This window comes from Neurospora tetrasperma, assembly GCF_000213175.1.
Source record: "Neurospora tetrasperma FGSC 2508 unplaced genomic scaffold NEUTE1scaffold_81, whole genome shotgun sequence".
NCBI classification, from domain to species: Eukaryota; Fungi; Ascomycota; class Sordariomycetes; order Sordariales; family Sordariaceae; genus Neurospora; species Neurospora tetrasperma.
In genome coordinates, this window is record NW_009799179.1 from 3,921,810 (window position 1) to 3,942,335 (window position 20,526).

The 20,526-nt window shown below is 53.3% G+C and overlaps 7 protein-coding genes across 7 annotated transcripts; 3 read left to right on the forward strand and 4 right to left on the reverse strand.

Annotated features, from left to right (window-relative positions):
• Positions 1 to 1,307: 1,307 nt before the first annotated feature.
• On the forward strand, positions 1,308 to 2,986 carry NEUTE1DRAFT_149885 (uncharacterized protein; the record flags this gene model as incomplete). The annotated part of the gene is made up of 2 exons (XM_009857667.1): positions 1,308 to 1,710; positions 1,828 to 2,986. The coding sequence occupies 2 exons, from the start codon at positions 1,308 to 1,310 to the stop codon at positions 2,895 to 2,897; spliced, it is 1,473 nt and encodes a 490-aa protein (XP_009855969.1).
• A 312-nt stretch (positions 2,987 to 3,298) lies between these two features.
• Positions 3,299 to 7,389, reverse strand: NEUTE1DRAFT_90495 (uncharacterized protein; the record flags this gene model as incomplete). The annotated part of the gene is made up of 4 exons (XM_009857668.1): positions 3,299 to 5,679; positions 5,736 to 6,180; positions 6,312 to 6,493; positions 6,695 to 7,389. The coding sequence occupies 4 exons, from the start codon at positions 7,359 to 7,361 to the stop codon at positions 3,299 to 3,301; spliced, it is 3,675 nt and encodes a 1,224-aa protein (XP_009855970.1).
• A 342-nt stretch (positions 7,390 to 7,731) lies between these two features.
• Positions 7,732 to 7,982, reverse strand: NEUTE1DRAFT_118733 (uncharacterized protein; the record flags this gene model as incomplete). Its single annotated transcript, XM_009857669.1, has 1 exon — positions 7,732 to 7,982. The coding sequence occupies one exon, from the start codon at positions 7,906 to 7,908 to the stop codon at positions 7,738 to 7,740; it is 171 nt and encodes a 56-aa protein (XP_009855971.1).
• A 451-nt stretch (positions 7,983 to 8,433) lies between these two features.
• Positions 8,434 to 10,369, reverse strand: NEUTE1DRAFT_118734 (enolase; the record flags this gene model as incomplete). Its single annotated transcript, XM_009857670.1, has 4 exons — positions 8,434 to 9,458; positions 9,515 to 9,860; positions 9,934 to 10,064; positions 10,175 to 10,369. 3 exons carry the CDS (start codon positions 10,055 to 10,057, stop codon positions 8,612 to 8,614), a joined length of 1,317 nt encoding a protein of 438 aa, XP_009855972.1.
• Positions 10,370 to 10,882: 513 nt separating this feature from the next.
• NEUTE1DRAFT_105322 (uncharacterized protein) lies at positions 10,883 to 11,388 on the reverse strand (the record flags this gene model as incomplete). The annotated part of the gene is made up of 2 exons (XM_009857671.1): positions 10,883 to 11,145; positions 11,349 to 11,388. The coding sequence occupies 2 exons, from the start codon at positions 11,386 to 11,388 to the stop codon at positions 10,883 to 10,885; spliced, it is 303 nt and encodes a 100-aa protein (XP_009855973.1).
• A 2,793-nt stretch (positions 11,389 to 14,181) lies between these two features.
• NEUTE1DRAFT_71807 (aminopeptidase 2) lies at positions 14,182 to 17,357 on the forward strand (the record flags this gene model as incomplete). Its single annotated transcript, XM_009857672.1, has 3 exons — positions 14,182 to 14,515; positions 14,627 to 16,541; positions 16,611 to 17,357. The coding sequence occupies 3 exons, from the start codon at positions 14,268 to 14,270 to the stop codon at positions 17,082 to 17,084; spliced, it is 2,637 nt and encodes an 878-aa protein (XP_009855974.1).
• A 332-nt stretch (positions 17,358 to 17,689) lies between these two features.
• NEUTE1DRAFT_90504 (uncharacterized protein) lies at positions 17,690 to 20,146 on the forward strand (the record flags this gene model as incomplete). The annotated part of the gene is made up of 3 exons (XM_009857673.1): positions 17,690 to 19,285; positions 19,342 to 19,593; positions 19,690 to 20,146. The coding sequence occupies 3 exons, from the start codon at positions 17,690 to 17,692 to the stop codon at positions 19,975 to 19,977; spliced, it is 2,136 nt and encodes a 711-aa protein (XP_009855975.1).
• Between the last annotated feature and the right edge of the window lie 380 nt (positions 20,147 to 20,526).

The window sequence follows — 20,526 nt, forward strand, 5'->3', positions numbered from 1 at the left end:
GCTGTGCTCGTTGGGGCTCTTTGATGCCAAGTAGTGTTGGTTACCATGGCGGCGTAAAAGGTCAGAACCAGATCTAAAGACTTTGGTCTCCTCTAGGCCGTGTATGAGATCCTCCAGTTACGTTCTCGGTTTGGTACCTTTTTTTACTTTATTTATCCATCGGCGGTCGCGCAAGGACCTTAACCCCTTGGCTTCTGTCCCAATCAAACTTGGGTCCTCATATCTTCTCAATACGCCTTTTATTGACAAGGTGGACAGTCTGTAGAGAGTTGTTAATCTCTGGGAGTGACTTGCATTACCCTTTGCCTCCAAACTCCGGGTCACAGCCCACCCGGCAGTAGGGTACAAGCGTCCAATAACGGCCACAGTCCGCTTAAATAGCATGCATTGTGTAACGGCGTGCAAGTGCACATGTGGGAGGCGTAGATCTGAGAAAATGCGGCCATTCAGATCTGTATCTCTGACTGGGACGAAACAATAAAGAAAAGAGAGGTTCATGTGTAAGTGTGGCATCTGCATGTCCAAGCCCTGTCGTTGGCGAGATACCGAGACATGTCAGCAATTGCTTTACCGCAAAAGGGGCAAAGGGACAAGAAACAGTGAATTTCGAAAAATCACCAGCCAGCAGGTAGGTAATGTCTGGGCACTTCCCGTCGGTGAGATTCCCTCAAGGAACTTCCGGGTGGTGCCAGGTCAAGGCAATAAGGAGCAGGTGGGTATCTGGAAGTTCAGAATGCTGCTGCCTGCTTCGTTTGTCCCAATTGGTGATGGAGTTGCTGACGGTATGTCTTAGTTCCGGGGTACGGGAAGAGCCAGCCTTTTGTTAGTTTTTCGACAATTTCTAAACAGCCCTCGAGATTTGTTTTGATCGGCACATCGACATCCCGAGTCAAAGGTTGATCGAGCCTGTTTGACGGTGACGGGAACCGTGCAAACTAAAGAAGGATGTCTCGGCGAAACTTCACCCCAAGTCTTGGCATATATCAAACGAGTAAACGACAAACTTATACACCGTTACAACACTGAATTACTGGCATCCTCTCCGCACTTACTACCTACAGGGGTCTTAATTAGTACCTCCATCAATGAAAGCAAACTTGCACGTGCAGTCGCGGGTTTGCGCGTCATAACCTTTACAATTACCATACGCGGCAAACACGTGCTCCACATCATTGTGACACCCACTTTACCTTACTCACCTCTTCCCTTCTTTTCTGTTCTGCTCTCGCATGAATCGCAGCTCCATCCGACTCTTCAGCCTTCTAATTACTTCTGGAATCTCGCGATCATACCGGCCAGTCTCAACAATGTGTCCCAGTCGCCCAACGCGCAGCGCAAAGTCGCGGGCGGCAACCAAAATATCTTCCGCCACCATTGAGGAATCCAGGATCGAGGAGACTGACGCTGACGTCAAGAAGGGTACCCGAGCCAAGGGTAGTGTTAAGAAGACGGAGGTTGTCGAGGAGAAGGTTGTTGTCAAAAAAGTCGCTGCGGGGAAGCGCAAAGGAAAAGCCCAGGAGGAAGAAAACGATGACGATGCTGAAGACATTGAGAACAAGGACTCTGTCCAGGAAGAAGCGAAAAAGCCGGCTCCCAAGAAGCGTAAGACCAAGGCTTCTGAAGAGGATGCCACTCCCTTGGCAACCAGGACACCAGTTGAGTCGATGAAGAGGAAGCTTTACATTGGAGCCCACGTTAGCAGTGCTGGAGGTATGTCATCTCACCACCCACCCATCGTTTTGTTTTGTTTACTTCCCCCCCTTTCTCTCCCAACCCTCCTTAATCACCCCACTTTACTGACCACCACTCCTACTCCCTCAACTACAGGCGTCCAAAACTCCATCACCAACGCCCTGCACATCGGCGCCAACGCCTTCGCCGTCTTCCTCAAATCCCAACGTAAATGGGTATCACCGCCCCTCGACCGCTCCGCCGCCGCCGATTTCTCCCGCCTTGCCTCTCTCCATGGCTACTCCCCCTCCTTACACGTCCTCCCCCACGGCTCCTACCTCGTCAACCTCGCCCAGGTCGACAAAGCCAAAGCTGACCAAGCCTACGGCAACTTTGTCGACGACCTGCAACGCTGCGCCACATTGGGAATCAAGCTGTACAACTTCCACCCCGGTTCGACGGGCGGGGAGCCCATCGAAGAAGCGTGCGCACGTATTGCAAGCCAGTTGAATCGGGCGCATAAGGAGAAAGGGACGGGGGAGGTGGTGACAGTTATTGAGAATATGTGCGGTTCCGGCAACGTGATCGGCTCCCGCTTTGAGGATCTGAAGATGATAATTGATGGAGTGGAGGATAAGAGCCGCGTGGGCGTGTGTATTGATACGTGCCATGCCTTTGCGGCGGGACACGACTTACGCACGCCAGAGGCTTTCGAAAAAACCATGAAGCGATTTGACGAGATTGTCGGTTTGAAATATCTCAAGGCGTTTCATTTGAACGATAGCAAAGCCCCGTTTGGCTCGTGTAGAGACCTACACGCCAATATCGGTACGGGATTCCTGGGGCTGAGAGCGTTCCATAACCTGATGAACTACGAGGCGGTGCAGGGGTTGCCGATGGTGCTGGAGACGCCGATAGAGGAGAAGGGGGCGGATGGGAAGATGGTAGAGAATAAGCAGATTTGGGCGGATGAGATCAAATTGTTGGAGAGCTTGGTGGGGATGGATGCGGAGAGCGAGGAGTTTAAAAAGATGGAGGAGGAGTTGCAAAGAAGGGGGGCGAGCGAGAGGGCCAAGATCCAAGAGCAGGTGGATAAGAAAGCTGAGAAGGATGCGAAGAAGGGGGCTGGGAAGGGAAAGAAGGGGGCAGCGGCTGCGGGAGGGTCGATATCGAGTTTCTTCAAGAAAAAGGTAAAAGAGGAGAGTGAGGGGGAGGATCACGAGTAAAACTCGATGGATGACCAAAGGTATTCAAGCATAGACGGAGTGTCCGGATTATTTTGTCATGATCTATCGTATATCGACAATGAACAGACACTATTTAGCTACGGAGTTGGGGGTATGGTGCTTTGAAGCTTGTATATATAGCATTGCATAGACAGATGCCACCATAAAAGGGGGAATGGAAAAGGAATTGTACGTCCATCCTAGTAACGAAACAAAAATCCCGCCATTATGTTCAGCAATGTCCTTTGCTCCTAATAGAACCTTGATGCCTTCCTTGCCTGTCAACTCCTCGTATGTCCTAACCAGTCAACCCGGCACAATGTATAGCAAAATAAAAAAATCCACCGTCTGCGAAAATCAAACCCACGATCACTTACCCTCCCTCCCAGCAACGCAACTCTTCACCTCCTCCCCCTAGACCAAGCCTCAACCTTTCCCATCCACCCCCTCAAACCCACGCCCCTCTCACAATTCGCCTCCAACCAGCTCTCCATCCTCTCCCGAACCGTCCTCAGCCCCTTTAGGACAGGCATATTCCCCCCTTCCTCCTCATCCACATAGCTCCCGGGGTTCAGCAACAAATCAAAACAATGGCCCCAAATATCCGTTTGCCAATAGCGCTTCAGGTTCTCCGTGATCTTATACCTCTTCTCATCATTCCCACCTAGGCCACCGAACGACCTGGAGTGAAAAGTCCCGCAAGGCACCGTATCAATGTATTTCCCAAACAACAACGCGTGCACAACCCCGGCAAGACCATGGTAATCAATCTGCCACGTCCACGGCCGCCCCTCCCTCATCTCCGCACAGTCCTGCGCGGTAGGCTTCCAGTCCGCCACGAACTGGACTTCTTCTCTGAACTGCCTAAAGTCAATCCCCCTCCCGAAATCAATGAGCGTCAATCCGCGCGCAGCCCACCCGCCCGATCCGTCGGCGTGGTACTGATTAGTCGGCAAGATATCGGTCGTCGTAGGGAGGCGAAGGAGACAATTGTCGACTTTGACGTCGCCGTGCATGATGCCCACCGAGTGCAAGGCCTCGATGGCCCGGAAGAGTTCGACGGTGAAGAACATGGCTAGCTGCTCGTCCATTACGCCGGAAGACTCTGAGCGGAAGAGGTTAATCACGTCGAGCAGAGTGCCGTGCTGGAAAAAGGGGAGGAAGAGGAAGCCTTCGTCTTGGTAGAGGTGTAGCTCGAGGGCCGGGCTGAGGGAAGCGAGGGCGCGGTGGTGTAAGGAAGTGTTGGCGGCGAGGAGGCGGGTATGCGCGAGGCGCATCATGTAGAATTCCCAAGCCGTCGGGGGTTGTTCCATCTTGAGGGCTTCGCGGGGGTGACGAATTAGGTGGGCTGGAAGGTTGTTGTTCTCGTTCTTTTGTTGCCCATAACCATAACCAGTTTGAGAGGCAGTCTTGGTAGGCTTGGAATTCTCGACCAGGTAGACAGGAGCATAGGCACCGGCGCCGAGTTCCTTCTTGATGGTGTACTTGGTGCTGGGATTGCCGGGGAGCTGCAACATAATAGGATGCGGCTCGTTTAGGGAATCGCGCTTGTCGGCAGAGGTGCTCTTCCTTCCGCGCTTACTAGCCGCGGACTGGGCTTGAGCAAACTTGCGGATTTCGGCGCCCTTGCGAAACTTCTCGTGGCGGTGGTCGTGGAAGCCCTCGTACGAGGTGAGGGGAGGATAAATGTTGGCGAGGATCTTCTTGCGGATGAGCTCGTCGACGGGGTTGCACTGAAGTTCTTTGATGATAGGCCCTGGAAGCCTGGGCGCGAGAGGAGAAACTGCTCTGTGTGCCAAAGGTGATGTGGTAACTGACTTCACGGCGAGAGGGGATCTGGCCGCAGGCTGATTCTGGCCCAACTGGCTATGAAAGACTGGAATCGGCGAGAACTTCTCTTGCTGCTCCTCTTCTTCCTCGTCTTCCTCAGGGATCTCACGCAGCGGACTGCTCTCCGGCTCGAGCATATCTTCATCTTCATTTTCAGAATATTGGCCGTCCTCCTCCTCACCATCCACGGACATGTCATCCCTCATGTCGTGATGCAGGCCCGGTGCCTTAGACGGTGTCTTGGTGAGAATAGGGTGATGCATGTTTGGGTGGTGATACGTGACGTCGAGCGACGAGAACTCCGTTCTTTCCGTGATAGGCGTCATGAAAGGCAGGCGGTTATTAGCCACTTCTACCGGATCTCGATACGGCCTTCTTGTCGGGACGTAGTCTGCGGGAGGGACTGGTACGAAGATATTCCTTGTGGTAGGAGGAACTTCTTCGGGTGCGGGTGGGGGGTTTTGAGTCAAGGGACGTCCACCCTGCGTTGGGTTTTCGTCTGGAACCTCGTTGTGATTAAACTGTGAATGGGAGGTTTCAGGTTGGCCGTTTTCTTCGTCCAAAACATCCGTCATTTCATGGTCTTCGTCCCCATCACCTTGGTAATCAGGAATGTGTTTTCGCGCTGTGAAGTCGGACCACTCGCTCTTGACGTCGTCATCCTCATCTGCAACATCCGTTTCCTCGATTGCCTCTACAACTGTGGTCTCATCTCCTGCCTCACTGGTGGCAAGGTTTTTGGAGGTGTCGTCCACACCGCAAGTATAGTCATCCGAATCATAGCGATTCTCGTCGTCGCTTAAACTGGGGTTTGCTGTAGGTTTAAGCGGAGCGTTGAAGATATCGTAGATATCATCTGTTGCTGCTTTCGTGTGCAGTGTCATGGTTGGTTCTGATGACGAGCCTCTCTTCTTCATCTTTGGCCCAGAAGGAGAGTCCAGCTTGGCTTTGACTATGTTGTCCGTTAGCAAGTTTTACGTCTCGTCGGCGTGGGACGTAAGTGCATACTGATCTGTGTTTCGTTCACCTCAATCACCTTTTTCTTCTTGGCGCTCCTGCCAGCCTTGTGTTCAGGGTAGATGGGCTTCCCGTTTTCGTCCAGTTTCAAAACATCATGGTAAGCCACAATTTTCGTCGACGCCATTTCCAACGTCAGGTCTTCCATATTTTCGTCCCTCTTTGGAGTCAACATCGCATCTAGTGGTCGTTTCTTGCTCTCGTCCTCCCATACCACATCCAGCCAACCTCTTCGAGCAGCCCATATCTCTTCGAAACTCAACTCGGTACCGGGCTCGTCAGGCGTAGGGTAGATCACTCTGAGGTCCACAAATACCCTCTCCCGCTTACCCGTTACCGGGTTCACCGTCACCTGGGACTGAGAATGGTGTATTGGAATATGTGATTGAGAAAGTTGTTGCTTGTTCATCATCATAGGATTCGTAGTCTTCTTGGTCTGTACAATAACATACAAAAACGAGTGCGCCAGAACGCCGAGCGCACCACCCATCGTAAACAATTAGTCCTATTCTTGATCAACATCGGTTTAAAGGAGAGGAAAGGAGTGAGGGTGGGTTTTAAACTTACCGTATCCCTGAATACCTGCATCTTCTGTACAGGTTTCTTTCCGCCAGCTTTGAGTACCTCGCCGGCCCACGGCTTCGGTTCCATGGTATTCTCCTTCTTCCGATCGGCCAAGCTCCCAATACTATCCCATCCTTTCGAACCAGCATTTAGAGAGCCCAGGGCCGGTTGCTGGGCTGCCGCATCTGCATCCGAAAAGATTGCCAGCTTACTCTTCGGCTTCGACGGTCCCGCAGCTGCTCCTCCAACGCCCATATTCGGTCTCGGCGCTTGCGGATCCCGAGGCAACCTCTCCACGCCTGCCGCCAAGAACGGATCTGACTTAACGCCTAGCGCCTTTCTGACCACCGGCAGGACAGGGACGCTATTACTCTGATCCTCAGCACCCTCGGGAAGCGCCGCCCGTCGTTGTTCGAACTCGCCAAACTTCCTCACCAGCCTCGATACCGGCCTAGCCTCCTTCTCAATGCCCATCTTGTAAACCTCCTCGGCCTGCGCCCAGCGCCCTTCACCCTCCAGGTATGCCGCAAACTCCTCGTAGTACAGCGCCAGCTGTTCGCCGATCTGGTGTCTCGAGAGGAAGACGAACGCCTCGCGGGGTGAATCGCTGAACATGCGAATGTAGTGTAGCCACATCTTCAAGTAGCGCGCATCGTTACGGTACTGGGCGCTGCCGACGAAGGCGCGGGTGGCGCGCTCGAGCAGCAGATGCAGCTGCGACTGCGGTGTGGCTGAGGCGGACGGGTAGGCGTCGAGAGTCCAGCGGACGTAGCGGTCGTAGATGTCGAGGGGATCATCTTGCTCTTCGGGATTGAAGGCGGCTAGCTCGGCTTCATATTCAGCGCGGATGGCGTCGTTGACGGACTTAACTTCGGTAGGGTTCGGGGTCGGTGTTAGTTGAGGTGCGAGCGCTTGCCTCGAACTGCTGGCGCCATGTGAAGGAGAGAAGAGTTCTGCGAGTTTGCGGGCGGAGCGACCGCTGGGGAGGGCTTGGATGTTCTCCTTGTGAGATTCAATAATATCAAAGTTGACGGAGTCATCTTGGGGTGTCATCTTGTCTGACGTCTCTGCTGTTACGTGTAAGAAGGCGAAAGTCGCCCGCGCTCGTAAATGTTTCGATCGCTCAATGTCTGGGATGCGATAAAGTCAAAAGGTGCGGGGCCAGCAATTTGTTGTTGTTGTTTTCTTGCGTTGATAAGGTCCCGCGATCTGGAAAGTGTGTCGCTTGTTCGTTGTCGCTAACGTTGACTTTCTTTCACCAATTCATTTGGGAGACGCGATGGGGAGGGTCGTCTTTGAGTCTGTACACTACAGTATGAAGAAATGACGACCTTGGCGATCTAGACCATGCTGAATTGGGTTGAAGGGAGAGGGGCGTGTGGATTTTCTGCGCTTGTTGATTCACCCTTGGCCAAACAATCATGCAAAGTCACCATAGCAACCGCGTGGGCAGCTGGCAAGCGTTTTTGGCAGCGGCTTCTGTCTGGCGCAATGTGTGCCGGCAGGCAGGAACTTCCGACCTGCAGGGACTGAGACGGCGGGGTTCAGAAAGCCACTGCATATCGCATGCCAATGGGGCTGATGAAATGTTCAGCCACATCTCTTCTCACTGCCCCGATTTAACGGTCGCCGCAACATGGGACGGATCATCAAGATGGATCGATGATCAAGCGCACGCCATTATAGGAAACCCTTGTCCAGGATTCGGCTACTCCATCAACGTGCCCGGGAAACACGGGCGAGCGGGCCTTATTTACGGTGTTGTTGTCGTTGTTGATTTTAACTTGTTGGACAGGCGGAGCTCTTCACACAATAACCGAAAGTCGGCTAGACATATCACTAGACTACGAAAAGTCGCAACATTTAACATGCTCCTCTGCGTGCCTAATCCAGCCTATCAGGATGCAAATGACTCGGAGAGATCCTGACCTCCTTCGGAAAACAGCGTGACAGTCTCTTGCGGACCTGACAATAAGGCACTACTGTAACAGGGGTGCCGTGTTGGTACCGGGTAGCCCGGAGCGGGCCGGGAATGGGAACGGGGAATCGCGGGGAAAGGGGAGAAACAGATGGCCAGCGCTACCGATCCATGTCACAAACTTGCACGTGGTTCCTGCCAACGCATATGGGGTAAAAGAAACTTGGTATTGATCATTAAAACTCTATGTCATTCCGCCATTTTCATTAGCCATACCCGTGTCCTTTGGTCATCCGAGGTAACACATGTCGGTCAACCGGTCACCCCTAGAAACCTTCCCAGGTCCCGATTCCATCCGAACGGGTCTCCATCAGCATGAAACCACTTAGAGCTCAACAGCCTTGCGGAACTTCTCGCCGGCAAAGATGGCGTTGTCGGCAAGCTCCTCCTCGATGCGGAGGATCTGGTTGAGCTTGGCAAGACGCTCGGAACGGGCAGGAGCACCAGTCTTGATCTGGCCAGAGCGGATACCAACGACAATGTCGGCAATGGTGACATCCTCGGTCTCACCAGAGCGGTGAGAGACCATGACACCCCAGCCATCGGCGTAGGAGTCCTTGGCAGCTTGGATGGACTCGGTAAGGGTACCGATCTGGTTGACCTTGAGGAGGAGGGCGTTGGCGGCCTTGAGCTCAATGGCCTTCTTGATGCGGAGGGGGTTGGTGACGGTCAAGTCATCAGCAACGATCTGGATGTCCTGGGTCTTGTAGAAGTAGCTCCAGGCCTCCCAGTCATCCTCAGCGAAGGGGTCCTCGATGGAGACGATGGGGTACTTCTTGCAAAGCTCGGAGTAGAGGTTGGCGAGCTCCTCGTAGGTGAGCCACTTGGAGGGGTCGGACTCGGGGTTCTTGAAGTCGAGGTCGTACTTCTTGACGTCCTCCTTGTAGAACTCGCTGGAAGCGACATCCATGGCGATCTTAACCTGGCCAGTGTAGCCGGCCTTCTCAATGGCCTCGGTGATAAGGTCGAGGGCCTCCTCGGGGTTCTGGATATCGGGAGCGACACCACCCTCGTCACCGACGTTACCAGCGGACTGGCCGTACTTCTTCTTGGCGAGGCTCTTGAGGATCTGGTACACCTCAGCACCCTGACGGAGGGCCTCGGAGAAGGTAGGAGCGGCGGAGGGGACGATCATGAACTCCTGGAAGGCGAGACGGCCACCAGCGTGGGAACTGCCACATCGTTAGTTGACTGCTTTGCAGACAAAGGATAGGGCATTCAGACATACCCGCCGTTGAGGACGTTCATGAAGGGAACGGGGAGGACATAGGGCTTCTTGGTGCCAGCAAGGTCGGAGATGTGAGCGTAAAGGGGAACGCCCTTCTCAGCAGCACCGGCCTTGGCAACGGCGAGCGAGACACCGAGGATGGCGTTGGCGCCGAGCTTGGTCTTGTTGGGGGTGCCATCGAGGTCGATGAGGAACTTGTCAACCTTGGACTGGTCCTTGACGTCAATGTTCTCCTTGATGAGAGCGGGGCCGATGACCTCGTTCACGTTCTGGACGGCCTTGAGAACACCCTTGCCACCCCACTTGGTCTTGTCACCATCGCGGAGCTCGCAAGCCTCGTGCTGGCCTGTGGAAGGTTATTGTTAGCATAATGTACATTTCTATCGAAAAGTGTATGAGAGAGCGTCGGTCTGACGTACCGGTGGAGGCACCAGAGGGGACAATGGCGCGGTGAAGGCCGAGCTCAGTAACAACGTCAACCTCGACGGTCGGGTTGCCACGAGAGTCGTAGACGTAGCGAGCGTGGATCTTGGAGATGGGCATTTTGGATCTTTTGAGGCTTGATGTTAGCTTTGTGCACTCGTTGATGTGACCGTTGAGAACGCAACATTGCTTTGAAATAAGAGGCACACCAGGTGAGCTTGGTAGGTAAGTACAGACTGTTTGTTGTTGCGACAGGGTGAAGGTGATGAGGACGTTGTAAGAAAGGTTCAAGATGAAGGAAGATGATGATGATTAGAAGGCTTTATTAGATGATTCTGCTCAACTATGAGCTGGGATGAGAAGAGCCAAAGCTGGATATATCCCGCAGAACAAAAATATTTGGATGAGTCGAATCAAGCCTCGTCGAGGAGTAATAGGATGGCGGGGCTGTATCAGACTCGAGCGGTGTCGGCGGACATCGCCATCATAAGGCGACCAACTGCTGAAGCGCAAGTGAAGCAATGCGGGATAGGCACTTACAGGTTGGTATGTCTGGTGTGGACAAAAAAAGGCGATGATAGTTTCGGGAAGGAGAAGAGAGGAAAGAAGTGGGAGAGAGCAGGATATTAAATCTGACGAGGCCTGGCAACGGCAAGAGCTTTCAGGTCCTTGACAAGTTGGAAGATGAGGAGAGGACGCAATTGAGGCGGGGAGGTGGGGTGATCCTCGTAAGTAGAGGGAACGCCCCTCCTGTTAATCACTGCCAAGCCGTTGCTGCACCCCTGCTGGTGTCTGCAGCCAGGGAGCTCATCCCCGTAACAGAAGCTTGCGCAGGGTACGTACCGGGTACCTGGCCACCTAATCCTGACGCAGTGCTGGTCGCGACTGTGAGAAACTCTCGCAACGAGAAGCTGCAGCGTGCAGAGCGAGGTGGGCACTTTGTTTTCAGGGCGAGGGACGCACAGTCAGCGGCGAGCGACACATCTGTACCGCACTGCTCGAGACAAGTTGAAATGTTGCATTCATCCACGACGATGAGGTGAAGAAGAAGAACCCTGCAACCCTTGAGACCATTGACGCTCCCACCTGGCTGAAGACGTTCAGTGCCATTGGCCGACCACCCGCGCGGGAGCCACCCCTCCTCCGTCTACCCTCTCCGTCTGGACTCCTACGCGAATCCGTCGTCGGCCCTTTCCTGACCCAAGACCCTGGCTTTTTGCAATTCACCATGTCAACCGGATGACAAACGGACAAACTCGAAACACCAAAGGCAGAGGTCTCGAGACGGATGGGGCGAAACTGTCTCTTTCGTTTCACCCGATGGCAGGCTATTGTGGTGAGTCGATGGAAGTCGGTACCACGGCTCTGAGGCTCTATTTCTGGCGTGGTCACAACAAAAAGGCCGACATGCCAGGCGGACAGAAGATGGCTGGTCTGCCTGACCTCTTCATTTTGAGCGTTTGAACGATGCAAAATTCTTGCAGTCTTTTATTAGGGCAACCTTCTGAATTTGATATATTTTTGGTGCCGGCACCCATCTCTGAACGTCATATGAGTCTAAGGTCTGGCGCCGTGAGCTAAAAGCCAATGGACTCCTCCGAACCCTCCACATCCCGGTGCTTTTATCGGCCAAAAATGAAGCTACCCCGCCGTGTCCGCAGAAGATTCGGGAAGGTTTGCGGTCCGGAAACTCTGAATACCGCCATCACTCACCGCTCCGTCGACCGATCTGAACGGAGCAGCTGCCCGATAAAATATAAATGCCGTCCCCGGCCACGTTCGGTGCAATTCAAGCTATCACGGATCGATCGGCCCAGCTCAATGCGTGCTCCAGTCTGTGCTCTGGCGATTTGCCGTTTGGATCGTTAGTCAATGGAGCCAAACTCCGTCATTAGGCTCTTCCGTGGGGTGTTTTGTTTATCAATGGCAATTTCACCCCACGCTGACGACTTTTGGGTTGCTGTGCATCATCTTTGCCTCTTTGTTGGTAGCTCACTCTCATCATCTAGTTTAGCCTTTACTAGCCTTACAACAAAAGCTGACAAGTCTGAAAGTTCATAAGCTGGGGCGAATGGAGATCCAATGACTCCCATCTACCCCGAACAGGTACCCAGCTAGGACTTTTGGAGGTAAAGCAAGCATACCTATACTCTGCACAAGTCTGCTTCTTTTCATCTGTTAGTTTTATGTCTGCAAGTTTATTCTTGTTGTACATGTCATTGTGGTTCGAAGATCGGGTCGCTCACGAGCGTCTTTCAAAGAGCCGTGATCATTGCTAGGTTTGATTAAGGTTGAATGCGGTTGATTGCTGTCAAAACTAATCAAAGCTGACCGGAGGCAATGCACTGCAACGTCTTTTGTCCATTGCTTCCGTAGATTTCGCCCGATCGAGCCCTAGAGGTATCAGGACCCTGCATCTTTTGACATTTGACGTTGACATTGACCTACTTACACAATGGCATTGCAATGCAGAGGTAACCTACACTTTGCTGTCGGGACTGACAAGTCCGTGCAGCTCAGCGCCTGCCCCGCACACCCCTCTGTCTACAGTAAATATACGTATACTGTTAGACCTGCACATAACGATCAAGTGCGTTACAGAGGTTTTGATCGTAATACCCAGGTTATCGTTACTCTCAAGTAGCCTAGTTGGGCTTTTGCACCAATTAGAAGGCCGCTGACAGCTAACAGAACCCACTTTTGGCTGTTACGAGCCGTAACGGCCTGTCACTGGACGTCTCAGAACTGAACCAAACCCCCTAGGTATAACGATTTTGGTGTGGCTCGCCTTCAAAATCTGATCGAAATCGTAATGCGAAGGTTGATCGTTACTCCCATATAAATCTGCACCGTTACCGTGGTCTTGAACGTTATGGTCAGAATATCGTTATATGGCTGATCGTTATGTGCAGGTCTAACAGTATGAAGAGGATGCCGTTGATGTGACAGACCACTACGTAGCGGAGGCTATGGGATAGTACAAACGAATACAGGAAGGAAGGAAGCTATTCACAAGTGGAAGGAAGCTAGAGGTAGGCATATTATGAGGAAAGGCAGTACCTGGCAAGGCCTGACAGGAAGTAAACTTGTCCACGAGATACCCGTACCTATGCAATTGTTCTCTTCTCCCCATTCTCCAACACATTCTCAATCAATTTCCACAACTCTTTTCGCCTGACATTTGCTTCAACTCGGATGCTGTCGCAACTTGCTCATTCACACTACATGCTCCCGCCGTAACCACAAAACGCACGTTTGAGAGGGCGTTGCATGAAACCATCACTGTATGACCGAGTTTAGGTCTATGAAACACGATCAATCCTCACTTCATGTCAACGGAGTAGAAACACCAGTATTGTTGGGGGCAGTTGCTGGCTACAGTCGGCTGAGCTTCCAGACCGCCTGCCAAATCGAGTATAATGCCGTCCATTCATGGAACTCACTCAGCGACATCTCCAGTGTCGCACTGTTCAGGCGACGTCAAGCGCCCCAAGCACCCCAACCCGTAGTGGGCAGGTGGCATGGAGGGGTTTCGAGGGGTTCCCTCCAATCACTTAAAGGCAGGGATTGCCGGTGCCTCACAAAAGAAAAAATGTTAACGCGACCGCTTGCTGTGCGTCCTCACTCACTGCCTGCAAACGTCAGTCTCATTCTGTACGGTCATCTCCTTCTGCGGCTGTTGTGTGCTGCACTATACGTAACCGGGCTGCTTAACAGGACAATACGCAGCCGGTTCCACTGTACTTATAAGGACATTCTTACTTCTTCGTTTGTTTACATTGTCGGTCAATCATGTTTCGCAACTGTCTTTCTCTTCGGCCTGCTTGTCAAGGAGCAAGAAGTGTTCTGCCTCGATCCAAGATCTCACTTTTGGGAACTCACCAAGCCACGACCAGACTCGCCGCCTCTCTGTAAGCCCAAGTAGCCCGGTAACCCAAGAAAGACCACCTGCCTGTTTAGCGACGGAAATGGAAGCTGTCCTGTCCGGGGGGAGATCTGGCGGAAACTGGGACCCACGCACGCACCGTCATAAGCGGAGGGATCAAAGTGGACGATGTTCCAGCGAACATCTGGACACACTGACAGCCGCGGATAGTCAAGGGGCTAGGGGGACCTCCAATAAAGGCAGTCCAATGGAATTCAAGCGCTGATATGATCATTCCCCCGCAGTTATAGCTCGACTTCCTCCCCAGGACCATCACGCTTCTACTCTGTTGCCTCTACTCCTGCTTCGCCATTGACCCCTCGCCAACGTCTTTCAGCAACCCGATCAGTCCGCCCTCGTCGCAACCAAACTCCTGTCCGCTACTGTTCGTATCGCAACCACAAGATGTGCAGAACACAAGCCCAAGCCGATGTGGCAAGTGGGATCAACATCCAGGGCCGCGAGCTTCTCCCCACCAATGTCATTCCCAAACACTATCACATCACCCTCGAGCCCGACTTCCAGAAGCTCACCTTTGATGGTACCGTCGTCATCGACCTCGATGTCGAGGAGGACTCCAAGTCCATCTCCCTCCACACTCTAGAGATTGACATTCACAATGCCAAGATCACCTCTGGTGGTCAGACTGTTAGGTCAGCGAGCTCACCTCCCCCCCCCCCCCCGGTAGTATTGTTTATCTGTTGTACTTACTTTGCCCCCGCATTGATTCTATGGCTACGACCAAGCTAACTTTCTGCAAACAGCTCGTCGCCCAAGGTCTCTTACAACGAGACCACCCAGGTGTCTACCTTCGACTTTGACAATGCCGTCAGCAAGGGCGCCAAGGCGCAGCTCGAGATCCAGTTCACTGGCCAGCTCAACGACAAGATGGCCGGTTTCTACAGGTCGACCTACATCAACCCTGATGGCACACAAGGTCTCTTGGCCGTCAGTCAAATGGAGCCTACCGATGCTCGCCGCGCATTCCCCTGCTTCGACGAGCCTTCCTTGAAAGCCGAGTTCACCGTCACCCTCATTGCCGATAAGAAGTTGACCTGCCTTAGCAACATGGATGTTGCTTCCGAGTCTGAGGCTAAGGATGGCAAGAAGGCCGTGACCTTCAACAAGTCGCCCCTCATGTCTACCTACCTCGTCGCCTTTGTCGTCGGTGAGCTCAACTACATTGAGACTAACGATTTCCGTGTCCCCGTTCGCGTCTACGCTCCTCCCGGACAGAATATCGAGCACGGTCGCTTCTCGCTCGACCTTGCTGCCAAGACCCTCGCTTTCTACGAGAAGGTCTTCGGCATCGAGTTCCCTCTCCCCAAGATGGACCAGATTGCCATTCCCGACTTCGCTCAGGGTGCCATGGAGAACTGGGGTCTTGTCACATACAGAGTTGTCGATCTCCTCTTGGACGAGAAGGTCAGCGGTGCTGCTACCAAGGAGCGCGTCGCCGAGGTTGTCCAGCACGAGCTTGCTCATCAGTGGTTCGGTAACCTGGTTACAATGGACTGGTGGGATGGTCTCTGGCTCAACGAGGGCTTCGCTACCTGGGCTTCTTGGTACTCTTGCAACATCTTTTACCCTGAGTGGAAGGTCTGGGAAACTTATGTTACGGACAACCTCCAGCGGGCTCTCGCTCTTGACTCCCTCAGGAGCTCTCACCCCATCGAGGTTCCTGTCAAACGTGCCGACGAGATCAACCAGATCTTCGATGCCATCTCCTACTCCAAGGGCTCTTGTGTTCTGCGCATGATCTCTACCTACCTCGGCGAGGATGTCTTCTTGGAGGGTGTTAGACGTTACCTCAAGAAGCATGCCTACGGCAACACTCAGACTGGTGATCTCTGGGCTGCTCTTGGCGATGCTAGCGGAAAGAGCGTCGAGGAGGTTATGGATGTGTGGACCAAGCACGTGGGGTACCCAGTCGTTACCGTTACCGAGAAGGACGAGAAGACCATCCACGTCAAGCAGAACCGTTTCCTCCGTACTGGTGACGTCAAGCCTGAGGAGGACAAGGTTATCTTCCCTGTTTTCCTCGGCCTCCGCTCCAAGGATGGCATTGATGAGAGCCTTACCCTTGACAAGCGTGAGGATAGTTTCGAGGTTCCCAGCACTGAGTTCTTCAAGCTCAACGCGAACCACACCGGTCTCTACCGTACCTCTTACACTCCTGAGCGCCTTGAGAAGCTCGGTGAGGCGGCCAGGGAGGGTCTCCTCAGTGTCGAGGACAGAGCTGGTATGATTGCCGATGCCGGTGCCCTTGCTTCTTCGGGCTACCAGAAGACCTCTGGTGTTCTGACCCTTCTCAAGCGATTCGACTCTGAGAAGGAGTTCATTGTCTGGAGCGAGATCATCTCTCGCGTTGCTGCTGTTCAGGCTGCTTGGATCTTTGAGGACAAGGCTATCCGCGATGGCCTCGAGGCTTTCCAGCGTGAGCTTGTAAGCCCTAGGGCTCACGAGATGGGCTGGGAGTTCTCTGAGAGCGATGGTCACATTGAGCAGCAATTCAAGGCCATGCTCTTTGGCAATGCCGGCCTCTGCGGTGACGAGAAGATCATCGCTGCTGCCAAGGAGATGTTTAAGAAGTTCATTGCTGGCGACAAGTCGGCCATCCACCCCAATATTCGTGGCAGCGTCTTCAGCATAGCCTTGAAGTACGGTGGCAAGGAGGAGGTAAGTTTGGTATATCCAGTGAACACGTAAAAACCCGGTGCTAATCAGTCTCTAATTTTCCCCCTTTAGTATGATGCTGTTCTCAACTTCTACCGTACCTCCACCAACAGCGATGAGCGCAACACCGCTCTCCGCTGCCTCGGTCGCGCCAGGAGCCCCGAGCTGATCAAACGGACCCTCGACCTTCTTTTCAGCGGTGAGATCAAGGACCAGGATGTGTACATGCCTACTGCTGGCCTCCGTAGCCACCCTGAGGGTATCGAGGCTCTCTTCAACTGGATGACCGAGAACTGGGATGAGCTCGTCAAGAGGTTCCCTCCTCAGTTGTCGATGCTCGGAACCCTTGTTACCATCTTCACTTCCAGCTTCACCAAGAGAGAGCAGTTGGCCAAGGTTGAGAAGTTCTTCGAGGGCAAGAACACCAACGGCTTCGAAATGTCCTTGGCCCAGAGCTTGGATGCTATCCGCTCCAAGGTTGCGTGGGTTGAGCGTGACGGCGAGGATGTTGCCAAGTGGGTGAAGGACAACAAGTACAGTGCGTAAAGACGGCAAAACCACTGAAAGGGTTGATGAAGGCCAAAGGTGTGTCTGACTTTTGATGGCCAGGTTCCTCGGAAAATGGAACGCCATCAGCGACGAGGTATGTGCATAAGCTTTGAATAGGCAAAGAGTCATGAAACAGCATAACAAGGGCCATGTGTTTGGGAGGGTGTTAAAGATACCATGACTGTGCAATGCATACAATAGAAGCGACATATTGCAAATGGAGGTCGTTGATGCGGCATCAAGCCAAATTTAACCGTTGGATATCCTCTGATTGATCGTCGACTCCGTAGTAGTACAAAGGTTTGTTCTAGCGAGTTTGAGTAACCATCGCGGTGTAAGTAAATAATGAACTTGGTCTATGTCAGCAGACCAGATTGTTGCAGACAATAACTAGGTATACTTGAAGCTGTTGTTGGCTTCTCTAACCTTGATGAGCACAGATATTGTTAGTTGATACAAGTGGGTCCCGACGTCTCGCCTACATTCACAAAAACGTTTCTCCACTTTTCGCCACAGTCTCATGAGGCCAAAATTGAGAGCTCACTTTCTTCGACAGCGCAAACACCGCAACAGCTCAACACCTTAGTGGGGAGTTTGTCAAGATGGCGAAGGATAAAAAGGGGAAAAGCGAGTCCAAAAAGGCCAAGCTGGCCGAAAAAAAGCAGAAGCAAGAGAAGAAGGCCGAAAAGAAGGCCAAGGTGAAATCCGCAAGGATCGAGGGCAGCGACGCCGAGGATGTCGATCTCGACGCAGTCCTCGAGGAGTACAAGAAGCAGCAGGAGCAGTTTCTCAAGGTCACGGAAAATGTTGTCGACGAACCTCCGCGCGCCCGCGCCGCTTCTACTTTGATGGCCAGCCCCTCCAACAGCAACCAGCTCCTCCTCTTCGGCGGCGAGTACTTCAACGGCGCCCTGGCTACCTTCTTCAACGACCTGATGGTCTACTACATTGACCGTGACGAATGGCGCTGCGTCACTTCGCCCAATGCTCCGCTCCCGCGGTCCGGCCACGCCTGGACCCGCGGTGGAAACGACAGCACCGGCGTCTACCTCTTCGGCGGCGAGTTCTCGTCCCCCAAGCAGGGGACGTTCTACCACTACAACGACTTTTGGCGCCTCGACCCGTCCACCCGTGAGTGGGCGCGCATCGAAACCAAGGGAAAGACGCCGCCGGCTCGGTCGGGTCACAGAATGACTTACTACAAGAACTACATTATTTTGTTTGGTGGCTTCCAGGACACGGCACATCAGACAAAGTACCTCCAGGACCTGTGGCTGTACGACACGCAAAACTTTGTCTGGCACTCCATCACCCCGCCGCCGGCGCAGCTGAAGCCCGACGCCCGGTCGAGCTTCACGTTCCTGCCGCATGACCAGGGCGCCGTGCTCTACGGTGGGTACTCGCGTGTGAAGGCGACGGTGGCGGCCGGTAAGCAGACGAAGCAAGGAGGAGGTGCTGGCGGCTCCAAGAACATTTTGAAGCCCATGATCCACCAGGACTGCTTTTTCTTGAGAATCACGCAGCCGCCCGCTGATGCGCCGCCCAACACGGCCCCCACGGTCAGGTGGGAAAAGCGCAAGAAGCCGGCCAACACGCCGAACCCCACACGGGCGGGCGCCACCATGGCGTACCACAAGGGCCGCGGTATCATGTTTGGTGGCGTGCATGATGTGGAGGAGAGCGAGGAGGGCATGGAGAGCGAGTTTTTCAACCAGCTGTTTGCGTGGAACATTGAGCGCAACCGATTCTTCCCTATGGCATTGAAGAAGGCTAGGGCGCCGGGGAAAAAGAATGGTGCTGGAAATGGTGAGGGGAGAGAGAGGGTGGGAAGGAGGGACAGAGCGAGGCAGAACGAGGAAGAGTTGCTTAGACAGCTTGCGGCGCTGCAGGCGGGCGCGAAGGGCGTGGATGGTGCGGATGAGATGGAAATCGATGCCCTCTTGAAGAAGCAGAGGGGCGAAGAAGAGGAGGAGGAGAAGGATGAGAAGAGGAAGGTCAGGGATATGCCGGTGTCGATGGAGATGCCGCATCCGAGATTCAATGCGCAGCTGGCGGTGCAGGATGATGTGCTGTATATTTACGGCGGCACGTTTGAAAAGGGCGATCGCGAGTTCACGCTGGATGATATGTATGCGATCGATCTGGGCAAGATGGATGGCTGCAAGGAGATCTTCAAGAGGGAGGGCGATGATTGGATTGTGAGTCGATCTTCACTTGGCTTCACCGAGGCTGGTTTACTGACAAAGCGGTGTAGGAATCCGAGGACGAAGATGACGATGAGGAAGACGACGAGGATGAGGACTCGGATGAAGAGGCGGATGATGAGGAGGATGCTATGGAGGTCGATGATAAGAAGGCCAAGTACACTCCCAGCGACAGGAAGAAGAAGAAGGCCAAGGCAGGCGAAGAGGCCCCCGTCGCTGAGACTGCCCCTATCGCTGCGGCTCCTGAAGAAGAGGAGGAGAGCGAGGAGACTAGGGTTGATGACGGCCTGCCACATCCTAGAGTACGTTACACATTCTTGTCCCTTGCTTTTTTTTTTTTTTTTTTTCTCCCTTTTTTATCTTTTTTTTACGAATTACCGCTAACACAGATACCACAGCCTTTCGAATCCCGCCGCGATTTCTTCCAGCGTACCTCGGCCGAGTGGCAGGAGATTCTCATGACCAACCTCCGCTGGAAGGGTATCCAGCCCGAGTCGCTTGCCGTTAAAGAGATTAAGACCAAGGCGTTCGAGCTTAGTGAGGAGAAGTGGTGGGATTGCAGAGAGGAGATCACCGCGCTCGAGGACGAGCAGGAAGCTGCGGGCATTGGTGAGGTTGTTTCCCTTGCGGACAAGGCGGGCGCTGGTGGCGGTGGTGGTAGCGGTGGTGCTGGGCGTAGGAGGTAAAATTACCTAACGTTGAAGAAGAAGAAGACGGAAAAGGGGGTTGGGTTTGCAGTGGAGATATATGCGATATACCCTGCCTTTACGACTGCTGTTTATCTACCATGTAGTAACAGTTTAGACACAAAGGAAAGCAAGACAAAATCAAAACTGGCGTTGGGCGATGGATCTCATACTTATCCCATCATCATGTTGTTTTGGTCACTGTGGTGTTTATTGTGGGATAAAGGGAGCCGCCTGGCAGTGTACAAAAGGGGTAACATTTGGGCGCTGTAAGTCGCTGTTGAGCGAGCATGTGACTGGGCGTTTGCCCCTCAGCGCGACCCCTGCTGTTTCTCGTCAACCAGACGCGGTGGCGTACGACGGACGGAAGGGGAAGCTCTCTTCACAAGGTTTTCAACTGCAATTTTCCGCACCAGGGGCGAATGGTCGATTGAAACCTTTCGTGACTGTCAAGCCGTCAAACTGTCACTAAGATTGCGTCTTCAGAAGGACAATACATTCTACCACCACGAACTTGATCTCTCCACGCGCATTCCCCTTGCGGTACAG